This window comes from Ptychodera flava, chromosome 8 (genome assembly GCF_041260155.1).
Source record: "Ptychodera flava strain L36383 chromosome 8, AS_Pfla_20210202, whole genome shotgun sequence".
Lineage (NCBI taxonomy): Eukaryota > Metazoa > Hemichordata > Enteropneusta > Ptychoderidae > Ptychodera > Ptychodera flava.
In genome coordinates this window covers 32,705,284-32,725,297 of record NC_091935.1, presented here as the reverse complement: position 1 = coordinate 32,725,297, position 20,014 = coordinate 32,705,284, and the positions used below count along the sequence as shown (strand labels likewise).

Sequence of the window (20,014 nt, the reverse complement as noted above, 5' to 3'; positions counted from 1 at the left end):
AACAATGTCAAAAAGTTTTTAAAATCAAGTAAAATATGAGGAGGAACACAATAAAACTTTCAAAATTGTCGAGTCACTAAGAAGAGGTGTTTTAGATGTGCATCCGAAGAGAGCGACCCGCACCCGCTCAAAATACTTATTTGGGAGTCCTCTTTTCATTGCGCGGGAGTCCTCTGTTTCATTGTCACTTCGCGCCTGTGGTGATATAACCCAATAAGTGTTACAGTTTCATAATGAATATACCGATATATCTGAAAAATACATGTTTCCCTCGTCATGAATCAACTCATGTACCAAATATTTTTAGCGATGAGGCTGTTCATGATCTGATGCATCCTGAAAAACACCATAATACCCAGTCTTTTGATATGTTGAGCCTGTGGTATTCTTTGACATAACAAAAATAGATATTGTAGAACGAATTTCCGTGAACACCAGTTGTACAGGACTTGCCTTAACGTTAACTGAGTTTATGTTTTGTTTGCTCAGCCAGCGGACAACTCGAGGATGCTAGCTAGGACAACTAGAGGATGTTAACGCTGCTATACTGCGTTTTGATTTAATGCAAACCACGTGATATGTGATCTTTACCATGGTTTACTCTCTGTGTTTTCATCCTCTTTGTTTCTTGATTAATTTTGACATTTCTTAGGACATCGACCTCCGGGTTCAAAGCTACTCCGAGTCAAGAATTGCTTGCCCTTCGTTGAGATGTGTAGGAAAAAATTCTAGGCATGCTCAAATTTGACACCGCATAGCCCTTCATGGCGTTGCTCTGAATGGCGAAGCTTTACAGAGTGATGCTGTGGTAAAGCCATTTGAGTGCCCCTGATTTCTCGACCATTTGCTTTCATGTGATAAGGTGTCCCAGATTGAAAAGGAAACTATCCCAGAGAGTACCCTTATGATCTACCCAACTTTAACTATTTTATATTGTTCTCTTGTAATGATATGTATAATGTGCAAAAATATCACCCACAATCATACCCATCCATAATGCAATAACATCAGGTTAAAATTCCAAACATCGTAATACATAATAAATGTTACAAACACAGCCTCAAGAACAGCACAGAACAAACAGCAAAGCATCGGTACACACACAAAGTCAAATTCATGAAAGAAAGATATATGGACCTCTGGCAAACAGACCTATTATTGCAACGTTTTATTCGTTGAAACACCTTTTTCATTCTCTTTATAGTATAGCTGTTGATGCTGAAGTTATGTTTCAGGGACAAAATAACACATAATTTCATATCTTCTGAAGTCAGGAAAAAGAAATACAAATATAAATTATATTTCTTTATTTCAAAAAACATCTTAGGAACAGCTTGTTTGATTGCTTTGTGTGTAGGTTCCCTTGCACAATCTCATTCGCTCTAACGAATAAATTAGTGAGTATAGTGACTTTTGTCGGATGTGCTCTCTGGGTTCAAATTGTGTGAAGGATTTTCAGATTCTTATGGGTCTTGTTGTGTACGTCATCTGAAATATTATAATGAGTTCTATTGCATTTTGAATGAAATGATCTGTTATTTTGATATAAACTGAATACATGGTACGTTTGTCCGACTACTCGCAGAAATTGAAAACATGGTTCATTTATAGAATCCACCTGCCATTAATCGGTGTCAAAATGTATCGAATGTCTACTCACTTTAAAAGCAAAATAAGGAACAACTTTAGGACATTATTTTTTTAAAATAATTTTTGCTTTGAAAGTTGATTTTTTGAAATCGCCTTCCTATAAGTTTTGAATAATGTGCAGGTGTAAAAAGTATGATTTAATTATGAAATTTCGTGTTTTTTTGTTATTTTATAGGATGAAATACAATCTTTCCAACCTGCCCGCCTAACACTCCTATATTTGGTCTGTAGATTTTTGACAGTGTCCTCTCGTTAACTTCTTTCTTAAAGCAGCTGAACTTTCTTTTATTATAATATTTTGTGAAGAAACTTGAATAGAAGCAGAAGAAAGTTCAATTTCAGTCTTCTTATATTTTTTCCTTCAAGCGGTATCCCTTAATTTAACTTCAGCTAAACTCAGATAACCTTCGGTAGCAATGTTTTTAATTTGATTTTTTTACATTGTTTGCAATTTTTGTTCTCAATGACAACGGTTTGTATCACATCGGGTAATGAATATCTAAACGTGATATCACAACGGCTGGGTAGTTTCATAGATACAGAGAACATTTTAGTTGTGTTCAAGTTTATTACTTTTTCAAATATTTGAATGTGTCTACTATTGTTGATTTACACTTAGACTAGCACTCACGAATAAATGGGGTTTTCCTTCAAGTGATAATATGAGCATAATGTGTAATGTATTTTCTTCCACTTATCTCAAGTAAAGGATGTCTTTATTTTTGTCTTTTTAGGATGGTGTGCTGAATGACAGACCTTCTGTTCCCTCCTATGACGAATCTTTCCTGTATGACACACTCAACAATACATCAATATCAACACCAACGTACCACATCAATGCAAGCGTATCTGTAGCTAGTGTAACAGAGTCTTCCCTTTCAACTGATACCAAGTGTAAAACCAATACCTTTGCTCACTCTCCGGCAAACATCATGACTACAGCGTCACAAAATGTTTCCTTACTATCATTGGAAGATATCCTGTTATCACCTCCAACTCCTGATGACAACTTTAGCTCTACAGATATAGAACAGATGGAAGAATACTTTTTAGGTCGCATTAGTGAAAATTTAAGACCATCTAATGACAGTCCAAATGGAGTTAATACCTATGCATCACTTAGAGATTTTAGTGCTAGTCGTAATGATATTGGTGTAGATACACAGAAAGCTAGTAGCAGTTCAGATGAGACTCACAGCAGGTCTCAACGGACGTTAGGTGCATCTGAGGACTGGATTTTGAAAGTTTACAACATATATCAGCGGGAAGTGACATGAACAAAAACAGTGATTTTCAATATGAAGATGGTAATATTACTTCTTTTCAAGACATTATTTTGATGTCAGGCAGTGTAGGAATAATTGATGCATTTGACAATAAGTTCAGCATGGTACCTTATCTCGAAGAATCCTCGGTGTAAATTCTGCAAGTTTGATGCCTACCGGTCGCCAAAAGTCAGGGATGAAGAATATGGTTCTTAAACAGTGAGATTAAAATAAACCTTGTGAAATAAACCTTGTTCAGGATGTCGACACATTAGTGGGCGTAGATTCGAAAATACACTTAGTGCACTTAATTTCTATTCTTTAAATGGGGAAAATTATAATTTGACTACTGTTGAAGCTGATCAGCCCAAAGATATCAGTAATACCAGATCAAAATGTAACATAACGTCCAGCAGGACAGGCATTTCTCATTATTTTTAATCTCAATTGCTTACAAAACATGCTATTGATTCGAACCAGGATGACAGTTACTTTCCAACCAGAGCGATCAAGAAAGATAAACCCCCGATGATAATATAATTGACCTTCCTTCCATCCTCGACATTCTTGTGGAAGGTAATACATCTGAAAAAAGGCAGGTGGAAATTCAAAGTATTGAGACGCCAAATGTTCCCAACGTGCCGAATTTGAAGGAAACACTGGATAGTGAATACAAGTACAATGACAACATGGTTAACATTGGAGCTCCTACCTATTGTCAATAAAATCCAACATCATATTTAGAAAAAGTTGCCCAAAGGGAAACAATCAATTTATTGTGATCATGCACAACTGGAAATTGAAATGTCTCAAACTTCTATAGTCTTCCTGTATCATTAACAAATGATGGAAAGGCTATATTCCACAAAGGGGTAGTGTAAACAACCATCCCACCTCCGGCAAGAAATCACTTGCTGTGGTTATGTGTCTAAGCATGAAACTTCTGCTAGACAAAAAAGGTATTCCTGTTGCTAATCACTATGACAAAACACTTGCATAAATCAGATAGCTCTTGTACAATCTTAGCGCAGCAAGGAAAATGGGGGACTCATCAAAATAGTCACTTAATATAGATCAATGTTGCATGTCAATACATCACATATATACTACTGAAAGTAGTCGAATAATATTTATCAATATAATGTTACTCATGGATTCGAAAACCTCGCACATAATAACCGGACACGTAGATTTCAACAATCTAATACAGGTAGATTAGGGAAAGCATATGTTCGACCTTGAGCCCTGCAGCAAAGTCAACAAAGTCCTTTGCTTGAAATATTCAGGAACTCTTCTCAGTATGTGGTATTCTTGTCTGTAATTAAATGTCTACACTTACAGCATAAGTGTATATTTATTGCCGTGATTGAAGTGTTTGCAAGCCCACGACTGCCGTTAATCTTCACCTACGCGTTGATTAACAATGCAATTTACCTGCTCAAAAGAAAGTAGACCTTTCGAGGCTGGATCCTCTGTTAAGTACCTCAAGCCTCACCCCAGCCCCCGCTCTCCTGTTGTCCCATTACTTTATCTATAAGATTTTGTCTTTGGAAAAAAACTTTACCCCAGTTTTGACTGACTTTGAATTAAGGAGCACTGCTGTTTAGAACAACGCTCGATTAGACTTAGTGCCTTGACAGAAGGTTAATTTATTAAAGAACTTTATCATCAAACAACCTGTCTCACTGAATTATATTTAGCAGAAACTCGATAGAATTATGGTACTCAATTATTAGTAACTCATTTTGTACGTTTTAATAAAACGACCACTTTCAAAATCTAGAATAATGTGTTATTGATGTCAACTCTGATCTCGACCGACAACAACATTCCGAGACAACACCATGGACACATGTGCACTTTATGGTGATGTGTTTATCTAAGTGTTAAGGGTCTGCATAGAATGCTTCTAAATGTACACCATTCTTAGCCAGATATACTCGATTGGGAGATTAACAACTCGTTTCAACAGCAACTATTCGTTTAAACCAGCACTGCACTATCTACGACAGCCGGAGTTGATATTGAACAAGTTGAATGGAGAATGAATGGAGATCTCGTTCCCATTTCTAACTAGGTTCTTAAAAATAGCATGATAATTAATACAACAGAAACAAAGTCTATTATTATTTATTTTGCATAAAAATGTTTCGCTTAGACGACTCTGATATTTCATTTCACTTTCAAATCAATGATACTCTCATTTACAGTGTTGCTGTTCACAGACTACTTGATGTTTAAATACACGATAGTTTAAGCTGGGATGATCAAGTAGATAATTTATGCGAGAATTTATCTGTCGGAATTGCTTTTTTTAAGACGACTACGCCCCCTTTCTCAAAGAAGTGTCCTTGTTTGACTTTAAAAGGCTTTGTTCTTGTCTTCAAGTGACTGCTGTTGTATTGTTTTGGCTTATGCGTCTATTAGTCTGGTGCTGAAGCACAAAACCCAAAAATTTCGGCCCCCGCAATGGGTCTTGGTGTTTTCTGTATCTTCAAAGCCTTCTGAATCAAGATCTGCATGATGCCACCCTGGCATCCTTGGGCATTTTGAAATATTCAAGATGGCCGCCAAAATATGCAAATGGTAGTATCTCAGCTCCATAAGATGCTATGAAAGTGGTTTTGGTGTCATTAGCCAAGTACAGAGGGCCAAAGAATTAATTTCTTTCATTGCCGAACATGTGCAACTCTTAATTTGCATAAAAATCCAAGATGGCTGCCAAAATGACCTCCAAAACAGGTAAAATGCCATATCTCAGCTCCATGAGAAGCTGTTGGAGTCATTGTGGTCTCCTTTGCCAGGTAAATGGGGTTAAGGAACTCATATCTTTCATTGCCTGACATGCATAACCCTTAATTTGCATAACAATCCAAGATGGCTGCCAAAACGACCTCCAAAAGCAGTTAAAATTTCAAAATGTCATATCACAGCTCAATGAGAAGCTGTTGGCGTCATTTTGGTATCCTTTGCCAGGTATATCGGGTCTAGCAATTCATATCTTTCACTGGCTGACATGTACAACCCCTAATTTGCATAAAAATCCAAATAGCCGCCCAAATGCCTTTGTCAGTATGTAACAAGTCATATCTTTATACACTATGCCACTGAATGGACACATTTTCTTTCATTTTTCTTCGGATATTGAACTCAAAAGATAGTTTCATCTTGGCCACAAATATAAAATTGCCATCACCTAGAACGTAATGTAAACTCAATAAATTTCAATATATTTTCAAGGTGTTTAATACGTGTAAACATAAATCTGAAACATATTTTGACCAAACATATTTGGAGGGAAAGAAAAGCTGTTAAAGCTCGCCTGCAAAATTAATGCCTTCATACCTTGTAGTTATTACCTTTCTAATTTCCCAATGTAAATCTCTACATATAGTTCAAACCCTGGTTTCAAAAGCTCTCAACTGATCTCTCTCAACACATGATACATCCTAAACAAATACATCGCGAGCGATCATTCGGAACAACAATACTAAGCCATAATGTACTTCATAGTCATAAATTCAATAGTGACAAACTCAATATATGAACATTGACAGTGTAGTACAATTACACGACAAACAAGTACCATAGAAGTACCGTAGAAGTACCGTAGAAGAAAAATATATAGTGACATCTGGTAATGATAATCGAGAGGTAATGTTGAGTGTTGCGAAAACGTTAAGCACATTCAGCTCACATGTGGCCCTTGCCTTCTATAAAGTTATAAGTCAGAAAAAGAAGTAGTCTTAATCCACCGATGCTACCACTGACCATTTGTTTAAGGAAAAACGCGCCTCGGGAAATGTATTCGAACTCTCAAACTTTTACTCTTCTTTTATGATCTACCACTTGTGGGGGTTCATTTTAAAGCTCTTGGTGTATGAAACTTTTCACCGGCATAGTTTTTCGAAATTAGAAAATTTAACTTTTCTCCATAGAGTTAACACGGAGATGGCGGCCATTTTGAATTTAAATCTCGGTAAATCTTGGGTTATTTGTTTCTCTAGTACCAAAATTTGGTCGGTGACCCCCGATTTTTATTCTTGATATTGAAAGAAAATAGTTGATAGGTTTCTTAAGGAAAGTTTGTGAAAAAGTTTAAGTCTTTCACTTTCGAGGCGCATACTAAGTCGTACACCATACTTATCTATCAGTTCATGACACCTGCAAAAAGCGCTTGAATGTACAGGCATGCCTTTTTCGAGTAAACCTGATTTACAATCTTGGGAGAGAGATGGTCGTATGTCTGCACAGAAGCCATAGGAGGTGACTGTGAAATATTGCTGTCAATGTGCTGAAAGTTGATGATAGTAAAGTTGAAATCACCACACTTATCATACAGCCTAGTAGAATGGTTGCCGTTAGAGTCACATTCAATTATCCAAAAAAGAAGCTGAAGAATCTGATTGTGTAGTTATTTCTTTGCTTTCAAACAAGGGGATAAATTATAGAGAGATGGTCAATGAACCTAGAATTATTTAAAGAAATGACATGATCATATATGTACCTGAAAGTCAGGTTGACTGCTATAGCCACAAAGACCTTCTTCAGTTCGACCAAGTTCTGGATAAATTCTGCTTCATAAGAGCGACTTAATCGTCCAGCCTGCCTGCCCATTGGGGGATTCAAGGTTACTCGCTGAACAGCCCACCAATTGCAAAACAACATATCATCCGTAGGCCAGCCAGGAAATCGCTTGCGGATAAGTACATTTTATACACTGGCAACATTGTTGACAAAAACCAAAGTAAACATCAACTACAAACCCTATTTCGAGATAAACAAAAAATTGCTGTTTAGAAATAACTAGTCCTAATAACAGAAACGAGACGTTTCCATGTTCTTTCTCTGCAAACCAAAGCGATAATATATGCAATACATATTAAACACCTTCATTCGTTGGTTAATTAATCAATTAGTTCGTTAATTAATTAATAAAATTAATTAATTAATTAATTAATTAATTAATTCATTAATTCATTCATTCATTCATTCATTCATTCATTCATTCATTCTTTCATTCAATAGACGAGGACCCAATCTATAGCATATTCATGTCCAATCTGGTGTTTGAAATAATTGTTTCTTGTTCAGAGGACAGTAAGAACCAGAAAATCCCCATTATATTTTAACTACTTGTATGAAAGAAGAAGCATAACGTCTGTAAATGACCAGCATAATTCTTCAATATCATATGGTCTTATTTGTTCTACATTTCTGATAGAGGGTATCATATAAACTTCGTTGTCGTCGATGTCAGCTTAAGTTTTAAAGTGAATTGAATGGTGATATGACGAGTGACATGTTCCTTCAAGGTGGTAACCTCCCAACTTTCTTTCAAAAAAATCACTTAATACGCGACTCTACGAGGTGTTTTGAAATAGCAAATCGGGAAATTTTACTTCAAGAGACACAGGGAATACATATCCCCTCAATAAATGATTCTAAAAGTACCAAAAGGGGGCAAATTCAAATGGATCTCTCTTCGGGTAACTAACTAAGAACTAAATGAACATATATGTGGTATTTCCCTTATTCACAGGACATTTTTCCTCGATATATGAAAAAACAATAATAATCATACCCGTCCATATCCCGATAACACAAGGTCAAAATTCGTAATACGTTATAGTCAATTGTTAGAAACATTAACAAAAAAAACAGCACAGAACAGACAATTAAGCACCGGTGCACAAAACAAAGTCAAATTCATGAAAGAAAGATATATGAACCTTTGGTAAAAAGACCAAGAAGTGATGTCAGGTGTTTCGAAAATAGTAAGCGCATCCTGCAACACATGCATCACTAGCCATATATCAATCTGTAAGTCAAATAGGTAGTGGTCACCTTGTGTGCAGGTCAGTTGGTATGTTATTGCACTGACAAGGAGATTTTTTGTTCCCTGTCTGTGTCTATTACCATCCGTCATATGTAAGTAAAATGAAATGGCGAGAGGGTTCATATTAGTCAAAATTTCACCGTACTTATCTAAACGTGACTCTTCTTAGAGAGACGATTATTTAAAACCGCTGGCCTGTTCGAGTACAGTTATTTGAAATTACATCATGAAACCTGGTCTTCATTTGAAACGTGGTAGAACCAAAGAAAACGGAATAAAAGGAGTATTATAATTATCCTTAACAGCGACAGGCCTCCACAAATATGGGATATAGACTTCACTGCATCAGTTGCAGCATAATAAGGCTCCCCAAAAAGAAATGTTTCTGGTCAGCGCGCGCGTCACTTGAACAACAGCGCGTCACCCTTTTTTTCTGTTTGTGGCCGGCGGCCGTGGCTGACACCAAACCAAAATGGCTGAAGAGAAAGAGAAAATTCTTTTGGGGGCATGATCAGTGACTGCATGAACAGTATATATGTGACTATATTGATAAAACTATAAAACTGACCCTCCTCCCTCCCTTGAGGGGAAAAAATAAAAATAAAAAAATAAAATGCGCGTCGCCGCACCATTTTTTAAAGAAAGACCTGACCAGAAACATTTCTTTTTTTTCGGCCTTACTTCTGTAAAATACTGCATCATGTTACCAGTGTTTACAACAAGTAATGCTCTTTTTAGTTAGAGAATTACTATGGTTCAGTCCTAGTTCATATCCATGGTTACGTTTAAACGGGAAGTTACAGGACCGCGGGCGCACAATAGCGGGATTACAGATGACGCATCAATTTGCATACGATGGCTTATCAGCGGCGTAAACACTATCTGTTACACTATAGGGTGATTTGGAGCATTCAATAATCACCTTCTGTCTGAATATCAAAATTGCGGTCTTCGCTTAACATGGTCATATTCCGTGGCCGGGAGAACCATACATATCCCCTCCACCGTCGCGTGTGCCTATAGAGTAAGTGAGAACACCTAGTGGAAATACAGCTTATACTACAATCTGACGACAGTAATATTTATATCCAGTTGCAAAATTGGATGAATGAATCATAGACAACATTTCCGCCTACTATTTGGCAACATAGACAGTGCTGGCAACGTCCAACAGCCTGCAGCGAGTTGGAAGACTTTGCCAAGGTGGCCCGACGGCACACAAATGTGACGTGCCTCTCTTGGCCCCGGGATTACGTAATTGAGGTGACATTACGGATGTATCATCCATATATTATGCGATAACAAGTAGAACTAAAAGTTGTGTCATTCATATATACTGAAATTCAATTATTGGAAAAGTGGATGACAAATTTGAACTTGGATAATTAGTTTTCACCTCGCTGTGACCAAAGAAACCGCGAGTAACCAGGCCTTCTCTTCCTCTGAAAAGACACTTTTCTTTTTGTGTAGTTTTGGCCTTGCTTATCTGATTACAGAAATTCGGAGCTACTCGATCGCCTTTCGACAAAGTCAGATGCGTATTGCACTCCACTTACAGGCAATCTCTTATAATATTTATCACGAATCGACTGACTGTGAACGTGAATGGCTGTTATGTATCGATGAATTTCAACGATGTACCGATTGCCAATGTTCTGAAGTGTACGCAAACAGGCAAATATCTACCTTTTGGTAAAACGAAAAGCAGTACGGCTCTGAAATAGACATATTCCCATTGAATTTCCCGGGCAGTATCGAAGACTCAATCGATGATTGATCACTGCTTGACCTTTTTTGATCCATCGATGTCGTCGGCATGGGTATACAGCTTACGCGTACTTCCGCTGAAATAGCGTACATAATTTTCATCATTGTTACGACTGCAAAAAACACTGTGCCAACGGAAAGGAGGTAACTTGGTTGGTATGTATACTTTTTAGGCTGATACCTCTGTTCGCTATGTTTGCTTCGACCGACATCGACCGTGTGATAAATTTGAATAATCATGATTGGCACTCTCCTGACATATGCAAACAGGGGTCAAATAGTCGTACAGGGAACACATTTTGAAACATATGCGTTTTCCAACGAAAAATGGAACATTTTTTCAGTTTATTATTATTATTATTATTATTATTATTATTATTATTCAGACTCGATTGCCCAAATACAGAAAAGAAATTACGTAAATGAATATGAATACAAAAATCAGACTGTTTAAAAAAAAAGAAAAACAACTTCAAATACAGTTGTTTTCTCTAGAACTTAAAGAATGCACTATCAATTACTCTATCTGATGAAGAGATAGCGGCAATAAGCACATTTGTTGATTTTTCAAGTCTACATTTAAAGCTATAGATATTTCTGCGCATAACTTCTCCAGGGACATGATATGATTTGTAGCATACATCGTAGAAGCACTACTAAATGAAGGAAGACCTAAAAGTCTTCTCCAACATTATTATACATAACCTTTAACTCATTCATAACTTTAACTCTATAAGTTACCAAAGATGGCAACAGTATAGATTTCCAAGGTAAGCTGAAAATAAAGTCTTTTTCACTTCTGGACTACAAATTTAAATTGCCTCAATAACATGTTCGCTCTTATACAAAATGCCCGTCTCTGTCTTTCAATATCGTCATCGTCATGCATACCTCTACAAATGACATGACCAAGGTAGCTAGGTATGCGTGGATACAAAACTCAGGGTTTTATCATTGAGTGTCAGTCTAGGAATTCTTTGGATTTTTACTTTTGTCCCATTAAAAATCATGCACACAATTTTACAAGGATTGAAAGTGATGTCAAACTCTTTGGCGTAAATTTCACATATTCTAAGGAGACACTGTAAGCCCTTCGCACTTGGGCTGAGTAAAGTCATGTCGTCAGCATAAGTTAAATTATTTGCACAGACGCCACTAATGTGACAACCTACATTACAATCAGAAAGCTGATTTATCAAATCATCAACGTACACATTAAAGAGATATGGGGAAAGAACACCCCCTTGTCTCACACCATTAGAAACATGAAACCAGTCTGACAAAAAATCAACCCATTTTACACAGAATAACTGATTTCTATACCAATAATAAAGTAATCTGACAATGTACATAGGAACATTCCTGTCAATGAGCTTTTTCACCAGTTTAAAGTGGTTCACCCTGTCAGATGCCTTAGAAGCATCCATAAAGCATGCAAACACAGGACCACCTTTTGTTACATATAATTTCTTTGAATGCAAACAGACAAAGGTCGGTAGAATGGTCCTTCTTGAAACCGAATTGTAAATGGTGAGACGAAATAAAATCACGACATCTTGACAGTAAGATATGCTCAATAAGCTTGGACACCACCGAAGCCAAGGCAATTGGTCGGTAATTGCTGGCATCACTGGCTAGCTTCGACTTGTCTTTAATAATGGGCACTAAGATTACTTTCATTACAGCTGATGGTAAGTAACCGTGAATAAACATGGCATTGATACAATGAGTCAGGAGTGGTAAAATAGACGAATGAGCAAACTTCAAATGCTCAGCTGTAATTTTGTCGACCCAAGAGGACTTTCCGTCTGGTAACTTTTCGATGGAAGAGAGCACCTCATCTTGGCTTACGTACAAATCGTGGGGGAAATTAACAGAATTTATGTGATCATCAATGTCGACCCTACCCGATACAGACTGAACAGAGTTCAAGATCCCACAGAAATGATTTTTCCACATATTGACAATTTCACATTGCCCAATAGCTCCGTTAATATTGTCAGTAGACGAAACCTTTCTACAATTCTGTTTTCGCACTTCCTTCCAGAAGTTATTCTGATTGTGGCACCTGAGACTATCAGCAATTTTATCGACCCTGTTTTGATTTTCTAGCCTCTTACAAATGCGCAGACTGTGTTTCAACTGGGCACGTGACTTCCGCATTATTTCAAATCTAGTTTAATCGCTGTATATTGGCAGACATCATACGGGTCACCAGCAAGTAGAAATCAGATATTAGGTTGAAAAATCACATTTTCAGTTTTATGAATTTTTTTGAAGGGGGACATGTGAATTTTATCCTTGTGAAGTTTCACAACTGAATTCCAGCTGGAAATTGGAGAAAAGTGTTTACAAACATACATACGCATGTATTGCCTATCAGGCTGCCCTGAAAATACAGGCAATTCTATTGAGAATTACCATCACTTAGCATTGACAAAATGAACACTAAATTGGGTGCACATTGATTCTATTTTATTCAAATATATTTAAAATACTCTTGACACAATATTTAAAAATAAAAAGACTATCAAAATGCACAAATTCAATTAACTGCTCCTGTAACATCGAGAGATTTGTCTTGAAAGACAACTTTGAAACACAGAAAAAAGTGAGTTATAGCTTTGTCGCTTTGTCAGTATTCATTTAATAAATATCACTTTGGAGTACATATAATGAGTAAAAATCTCATATCAGTCTCCCATCTAATGCAAGATTGAGGGAGATTAGTATTTATTTATTCAAATGACATTAATGAGTATTTTTGAAATATTAAAATCTGATGATAATGAGTCATTTTGAAGACCAGCATTCAAGTATTGTTCAAATGTTTGTAAGACCAATAGGACAAATGAAGATGAATGTAAAATATATGGCAGAGATAAAAACCATACTAATTACATCTCCATATCATTATGTAAATTTTCATTAGCTGTACAAAATTGTACAAATTCTGACACTTTTTCAATGACCTTTGCCCTTTAAAATTCTTATGAAAATTGGTGGTTCACTGGGGTTATTTGTGGAAAGATACATTACAGAAAGTATTACTTATATTTGGATTTGTTAGCTAATAAATAACAATGAACAGTTAGGAAATTTGTTTAGTTGCTGAAAATGTCACTAGGATGGAAAACAATACCTGCACAATTCCTAAAGATTTTGAAAAATGAAAAGCCACAAAACATTCACCTGCAATCTCAATTACCGTGTGATATTTGTCCATACAAGCACTATGAACCAAAGAAGGTACATATTACACCAGCTCAAATATGAAAACACCAACTTAACGTTTTGCTTTTGCACACACACTTGTAAAGGCCAAAATATAAGTGAAATATTTGTCTGGTAAAAAAACAGTATAATTTTTCAAATTTGAAGCTAGTACATACTTCACAGATATACATATTTTTTCTGTTTGTCAAACAAGAGTCCAGATTAATGTCTCCGAGACTTTTTCAATGACTTCATGTGTTGCTTTCAATGGCAGCAGATGATGATCCATGCTGATCAGTAATAGCTGGTGAAATATCACACTCTGTATTCTCTGGTAAGGCTGGAAGAAAGTCAGTGCGGTGTTCATTTGGTACAAACCGATCATACATTTCTGCGAGTTGCTTCAGCTTATCTGCACTGATCAGTCTTGGTGTGATGTTCTGAATAGCTGCTTGCTCAAACACTACCTACACATTGGTAAAAACAAATATTTCTTTTAAAAATACAAACTTAGACAAAACGTTATATGCATCAGTGTCCAGCAGATAATGGCAACTGGTTTGATGACACTTTGTGTATTAAACTATTGATATATTACAGTGTACTCCCAAGGATTTTCTTGGCAGAGCAGTGGATAATTTGCATAACAATAGACATAATTGCTTCTATTGTTTACCAAAAATTACAGAGCGATGGCGCCACTATGCTAATGCTCTGGGAGAACACTGTAACATGAACAATTATTACTTCTGATCACTTTCCAGCCTACACTAGTCATACCGTAGTTGTCATGTTAGCAAGTTTTGACCTGCTATCATGATAATTAAAAGACAGAGCAGTAACACTGATACGACATAACACAATGTACAACTTATGAATCATACACCTATTTGTTGGAGGTTTTGCTGTCTAACCCAAGCAGCAAAGGCAATAACAAACCAGGAAAATTAGATTATGTTTGATATTATTTTGGTTATTTTAGTTTCTTATGAAATATTCATACTCACTGAAAAGGGATCAATCTCTGTACATGGCTATAAAGCATGCATGTTTACATCAATCATTTAAATTTTGATATGTACCAAAAGATTGTATAATGGTAGCGTTCACATGCTATGGCCATTTGTAGAGCGAGAGTTGAATTTATAATATACCTCATGCTCTGTTATGATTTACTATAATCAGTCACATGATAAGAAAATAGAATGACTATTTCCCTAGGGAAATAGTCACATCATCTATTACCCGGTCATGTGACCAATGTGAGTTCACAGCAGGTCATGTTGTTCAGTGTCGTCTGACAAAATGGCAGCTTCTGTCATTGTCATTTCCCAACCTCAAGAGAAGTTATAGTAGAGTTGGTTAGACAAGGCGAGAGAAATTAGCCATACACTTTCCAGTTTATCAAAGGAAGTTCATCAACAAATGAACAGATACCAGGCCACAGTCATTGCTAACCTCAATGATGCCGTCGCCAATGCAATGGATGTCAACTTTGCATGAACTGAATATGTAACTTCTTCAACACTGCAACAGGATAAGCATGAGGTTTAACATAATACACATATTACCTGGCCAATATTTTTGCTAAAGCACCAATTCATTACTACTTCATGCTCTCGAGTTACCAGAATCACATTCTATTTCCCTTGGCCTACCGCCTCCGGAAAGAGCATGTGATTCTGGTAACTAACAAAAATGGGTGCTATAGCCATCATGACCAGGCAATATACCGGTATTTTCAGTAAAAACTAGTGATTTAGAGTATTTCAATGAGCACACCATACATAACCTACAAAACATCTAAAATGACTCAAATATTGTAATAAGTGAGTGACTTTGTTCCTTTAAAACTGCACTACCTGTAACTTTTGTCTATTTGCTCACTAGTTTTGTTCTGCACATTCATAAAATTTCTTGTTCAACTTGCCAAAAGTTACAGACAGTGTATAATGAAAGGCAGAGTTACTGTGACGTTGTATGATAATTAAGATGCACAAACTTTGATACCTCTGGTGTAATATCCTGCCATGTGCCACTGTCTAACTCCTCCCTTGCCATGACAACTACTTGGCCATGCTGTCTCTCTCCTCTGATGTCATGGTATGCACCAATACCATGTACAACCACATTTCCATACTTGTCACGCAGGAACTTTCTCCAGTCATTGAAATCAGTATCACACAGAATCTATTATTGAAATAAAATAAACAAACAATCTATTGTCATTAATATGAAGAACTTGATGACCTGATACAAGGTGAGTGATATCATTTTATTACAACTCGCGTATTATTCTGAACTTGTTATTGGCTGAGATTGTGCCAAATGGTATAGTGGAAATATTGACATTAAAAGTAATATTGCCTGCTGGGGACTGATTTGAGGAAGTGCGCATCTTTTCTGCATACAATAAATCATCATGCATCAGTTGTGTGTGTCAGACGATGCTTCATAATATGTTGAGTTATCGCAAGCTCATTTAGATGCATCTTACAAATTTATAGTAAAGCACACTAGAACAGCTATGAAGACCATTATTTTGGAATTCAATCAGTATTTGACTTGTGATGCTGTTTGACTTGGAGGTATGGGAGCAGAAAGGAAAAGTAAACCAAAATGGTCAATGTAGTTACTCTGCCATGAATTAAGATTGAGTTGTAATTTGTATATTTGTCAAGTAAGATTCAAATCATAAGTGACCAGGCTTCTCGTGGTAGATATGCATGTATAGTATAATACAGACAAAGTTACCTTAGCTTCGCTATATGGTGAAGATATATCTTGCACATCTCTGACAGTGAACATGTCTTGTTTCTTCATTGTTGACGATATGCTGGCAAACACCCAATCTGGCATTGATTTAGAATGTCCGGCTTGCAGGAAACCAATTCGAAGATACTGAAGTGTTTCATGTCTGAAAGCAAAATTCCATGGGTTATTTATTATACTGATGATTAAGCTTACTATCTTGAAGTAAAGCTTTAACATCACTGTAAACTTTATCAGCAAGACATTTCCTAATAATTTGCATCCAAGGTAGATTTCATGTACAAGAAAAGTTTGGTGCAATTTCGCAATTGCAATTTACATATTCAGTCTAATGAACAAAACTTCAAAGTTCCAAAAAATATTGGCGTATTTTTTATCATTCAAACATTCTGTATTTTATTATCCTTTACTTTGTGAGTATGATCACAGTCATCTGCATTATCTAGATTATTAAATGTGGGTGTTTTCGCACAAATCTCATCTAACTTTTTTGTCAATCTCTCCTGTAAAATGAGTTTTACCAATCAAGAGTGAATTCAATATGTGTACATGTAACTTACTTGAGCATCATTTCTTTAATCCAACACACAAGCCATGTGTTCTTGTTGGTACTTGGAGCATTGTCCATGAATACCATGACTTTGGTAATCCAGGAAGTGTCTAGGTTGTTGATGTGGTGACTTAAAATTGACAGAGTATGACTGCTGTTCTTTGGTCCAAATCTTTCATCAAAGATGTATGTGTAGGCCTTGCCAGTGTTATGTTGGATAACAGCAGCTTCATCTACACACAATTTCATTTTATAGTATGACATGGCTGGTTGGGGTGTTAAATGCCACTGTGGAAGTGTGATCACCATTTTGTAATCAAAGCTATAGCAAGCAATATAGTCTGTCTTCATCTCTAACAGCTGAATTTCTTCTTCATGCGTTCCCATTGTCTCTTCACGTTCTTGGATTTTCTTTTGGTGATCAAAGGCATGCTGACATGATTTCTTGTAGAAGTGCTGTGCTGCTTTTTTGTGTTCTGCCAAATGTTTCTTTAGACTTTCCACAACTAGTTTCACTCTTTCCAGTTCACTGTCTTCCGCACTCTAGATTCTCTCATTCTTTGTACTGTTGTGGATTTTGTTAAGATTTCTTTACTGACCTCTTTGCAGGTGTTACAATAGTCAGACTTGTGTGGTTGAATTGAATGGCGTGGTCTGTGTTGTGATAACCAGCCCTCTGCTGCTCTGCTGCTCACTGTCTCTCTTCCTAACTGTTGTTGAGTTTGGTTAAATACACTAACAACAGACTGCATCAATTTTGTGTTGTAATTATTTTCTGACACTTTGGGGATAGACACACGTGTAAAAACAGGAAGAAAATAATATAACGGTCCACCACTGGCACTGTATTCTGAACGTCCTGTTGGGTAGGTATTTGCATCAACAAATTCAAGGAACTGTTCCTTTACATCATTTTTGCTATTGTTGGAGACTTTTCCTTCCAGACCATGACGAGCTGCAAATTGCCTCACTTCCACTTCATCATCACCGGAAAGACTAGCCCACCATTCTTCCCACTGCAGGGAATTGTCTGGAATGAGGACATATTTTTCCAGTTTCTCGTTTGTCACATGTCTTTTGGTTAACAGTACAACAGGATTGAGGAATTCTTGTCGTTTGATGTCTCTCTGACTGGCTAGCCGCTGACGAGACACATCCAAAACAGCAATAATACACTGCTGGCAAAATAAATAATTACCCGCTGGATCAAACAGGTTTCCCCGGATCCATCTATTTTCTTCGACAATGTTCCTCCACTGCCTATTCGAACCCTTTACAGGTTCCTGATGAGCACTCTGTCGTTTCTTTAACACATTACCCCAGTGTTGAATGTTAAAAAAACATTGACAGCTGCCTGTGTTAAAACAGGTTCACATATGGAACACACATCAGAGGTTGACGCTTTACTCTTACAATTACCTGTAAAACAGAACACAAGGAAAAATATTAGATATTATTCTGTACCAGAAATGTTATCAATGTGGGGTCATTTATTGAGTTAAAAGTGCAGCCCTTCTGAATCCCTGGTCCGCTCACATCAATGGACGTGTGAACTGCCCGTTAACAGTTTGTCATTCTATTGTTTTCCATTGAAATTCTTATCCATTTTTTACATCCATGGTCAGATAAACCTGACAATTGACTGGGGGCTTCAAGTTAATACTGAACAATGCCACCGGTTCAGGAAATTCATGATTTGTATTATACAAGTGCTAAGAGTACTACACGTGAGAAAGAGGAAAGGGGAGAGGGGGCAAGAATTGAACGTAAAACACCCACATACAAAGGTGATTGTTCAAAACAGTGTAACGCGGAAGTACTGCTGGTCCGCACTTGATAAACACAATCATGCAAAACCTACCACCAAAAGTACAATTTAAGCAAAATTGAATGCTGCATAAAACTCTAATAATAAATAATTGCAATTTTGTTCGCAATATATGTGACTCAATGGTGAAATAATGGCCCATGCCGTGTGATACCTTGACCAATTAAGTCATTACTCACCATCGAACTCACACTCCAAACAGTGGCGGCGCTCTCACTTCCGTTTCACTTCTGCTCCCGCTTTCTGCCACCGGTGACTTTGCATAATAAAGGCGCATGAATATTAGCAATGCCATTCTTTTGTATTATGTCAGGCGAGGTCAATGATATCAAGACATCATTGACCTAGATTTATGGGACCAACTATCATAACGCGGTAACACGAGTTTTGGACGCGCGCAACCGAAGTATAAACGTAAAAATTAGGACAGAAGTGCTACAAAGTGTTTGGAACTCACAAGGAGACCCTGGGAAGGAGACATTGTAGTATCACGATACAGGCTACGGGAGAGGCGACAGCGAGAGAATACCGCGTACGCATAAGAAGACGTCGCCGTACTCTACATCTGATTTTAATCAAATTGCGGGAATTGCGGGAAAAGTATCATTTCCCTTCTCTTGACACCGATGATGAAGCGAAAAAATGACTCTTTTAAAGGGACGGCACCGTAGTCGTATGTCCGTTGAATATAATTCAACGTATCAAATAAGCATTTTAAAATCATGTGGTATATCAGCATTTAAATTTGACATCAGAGAACGTGGAATACTTTAGGTTGGTGAAGTTGAAGACAGCAACTTTGAAATGGCAAGAAAATATGTATACATATGTATATTTGTTTTTGAGAATGTACAATAAGTAAAGTGAATATGTCATTTTAGAACGCGGATTTTCAAGGTAAAAATTAGGTCACCGCTCTAGTTTTAAAAATATAATTAAGGTCCCTAATTTTGTCAATAACGTAAAACAATGCCGAGTAAGCCTATTTTCACGTAACTTTTGAAACCTTTGCCTGGGGTGTATCTGAATATCTAGCATAATGAAATCTGATCTGTTTTGACTGGTTAGTGTGTGCCAAGTTTCATGAAAATTACAATGGAAGAACTGAGTTTTCTATCATCTGACGT

At 36.8% G+C, this 20,014-nt stretch overlaps 2 protein-coding genes across 2 annotated transcripts in view; one reads left to right on the top strand and one right to left on the bottom strand.

The window, feature by feature from the left end:
- LOC139138075 (interleukin-12 receptor subunit beta-2-like) overlaps positions 1 to 20,014 on the top strand; it is a 277,102-nt gene that overhangs the window by 76,674 nt on the left and 180,414 nt on the right. The window lies entirely within an intron of this gene.
- On the bottom strand, positions 12,975 to 19,131 carry LOC139139108 (uncharacterized). The gene is made up of 5 exons (XM_070707888.1): positions 19,067 to 19,131; positions 17,070 to 18,467; positions 16,492 to 16,654; positions 15,748 to 15,927; positions 12,975 to 14,204 (listed from the first exon to the last, which is right to left on the bottom strand). The coding sequence occupies exons 2-5, from the start codon at positions 17,444 to 17,446 to the stop codon at positions 13,989 to 13,991; spliced, it is 936 nt and encodes a 311-aa protein (XP_070563989.1). The 5' UTR covers positions 17,447 to 18,467; positions 19,067 to 19,131; the 3' UTR covers positions 12,975 to 13,988.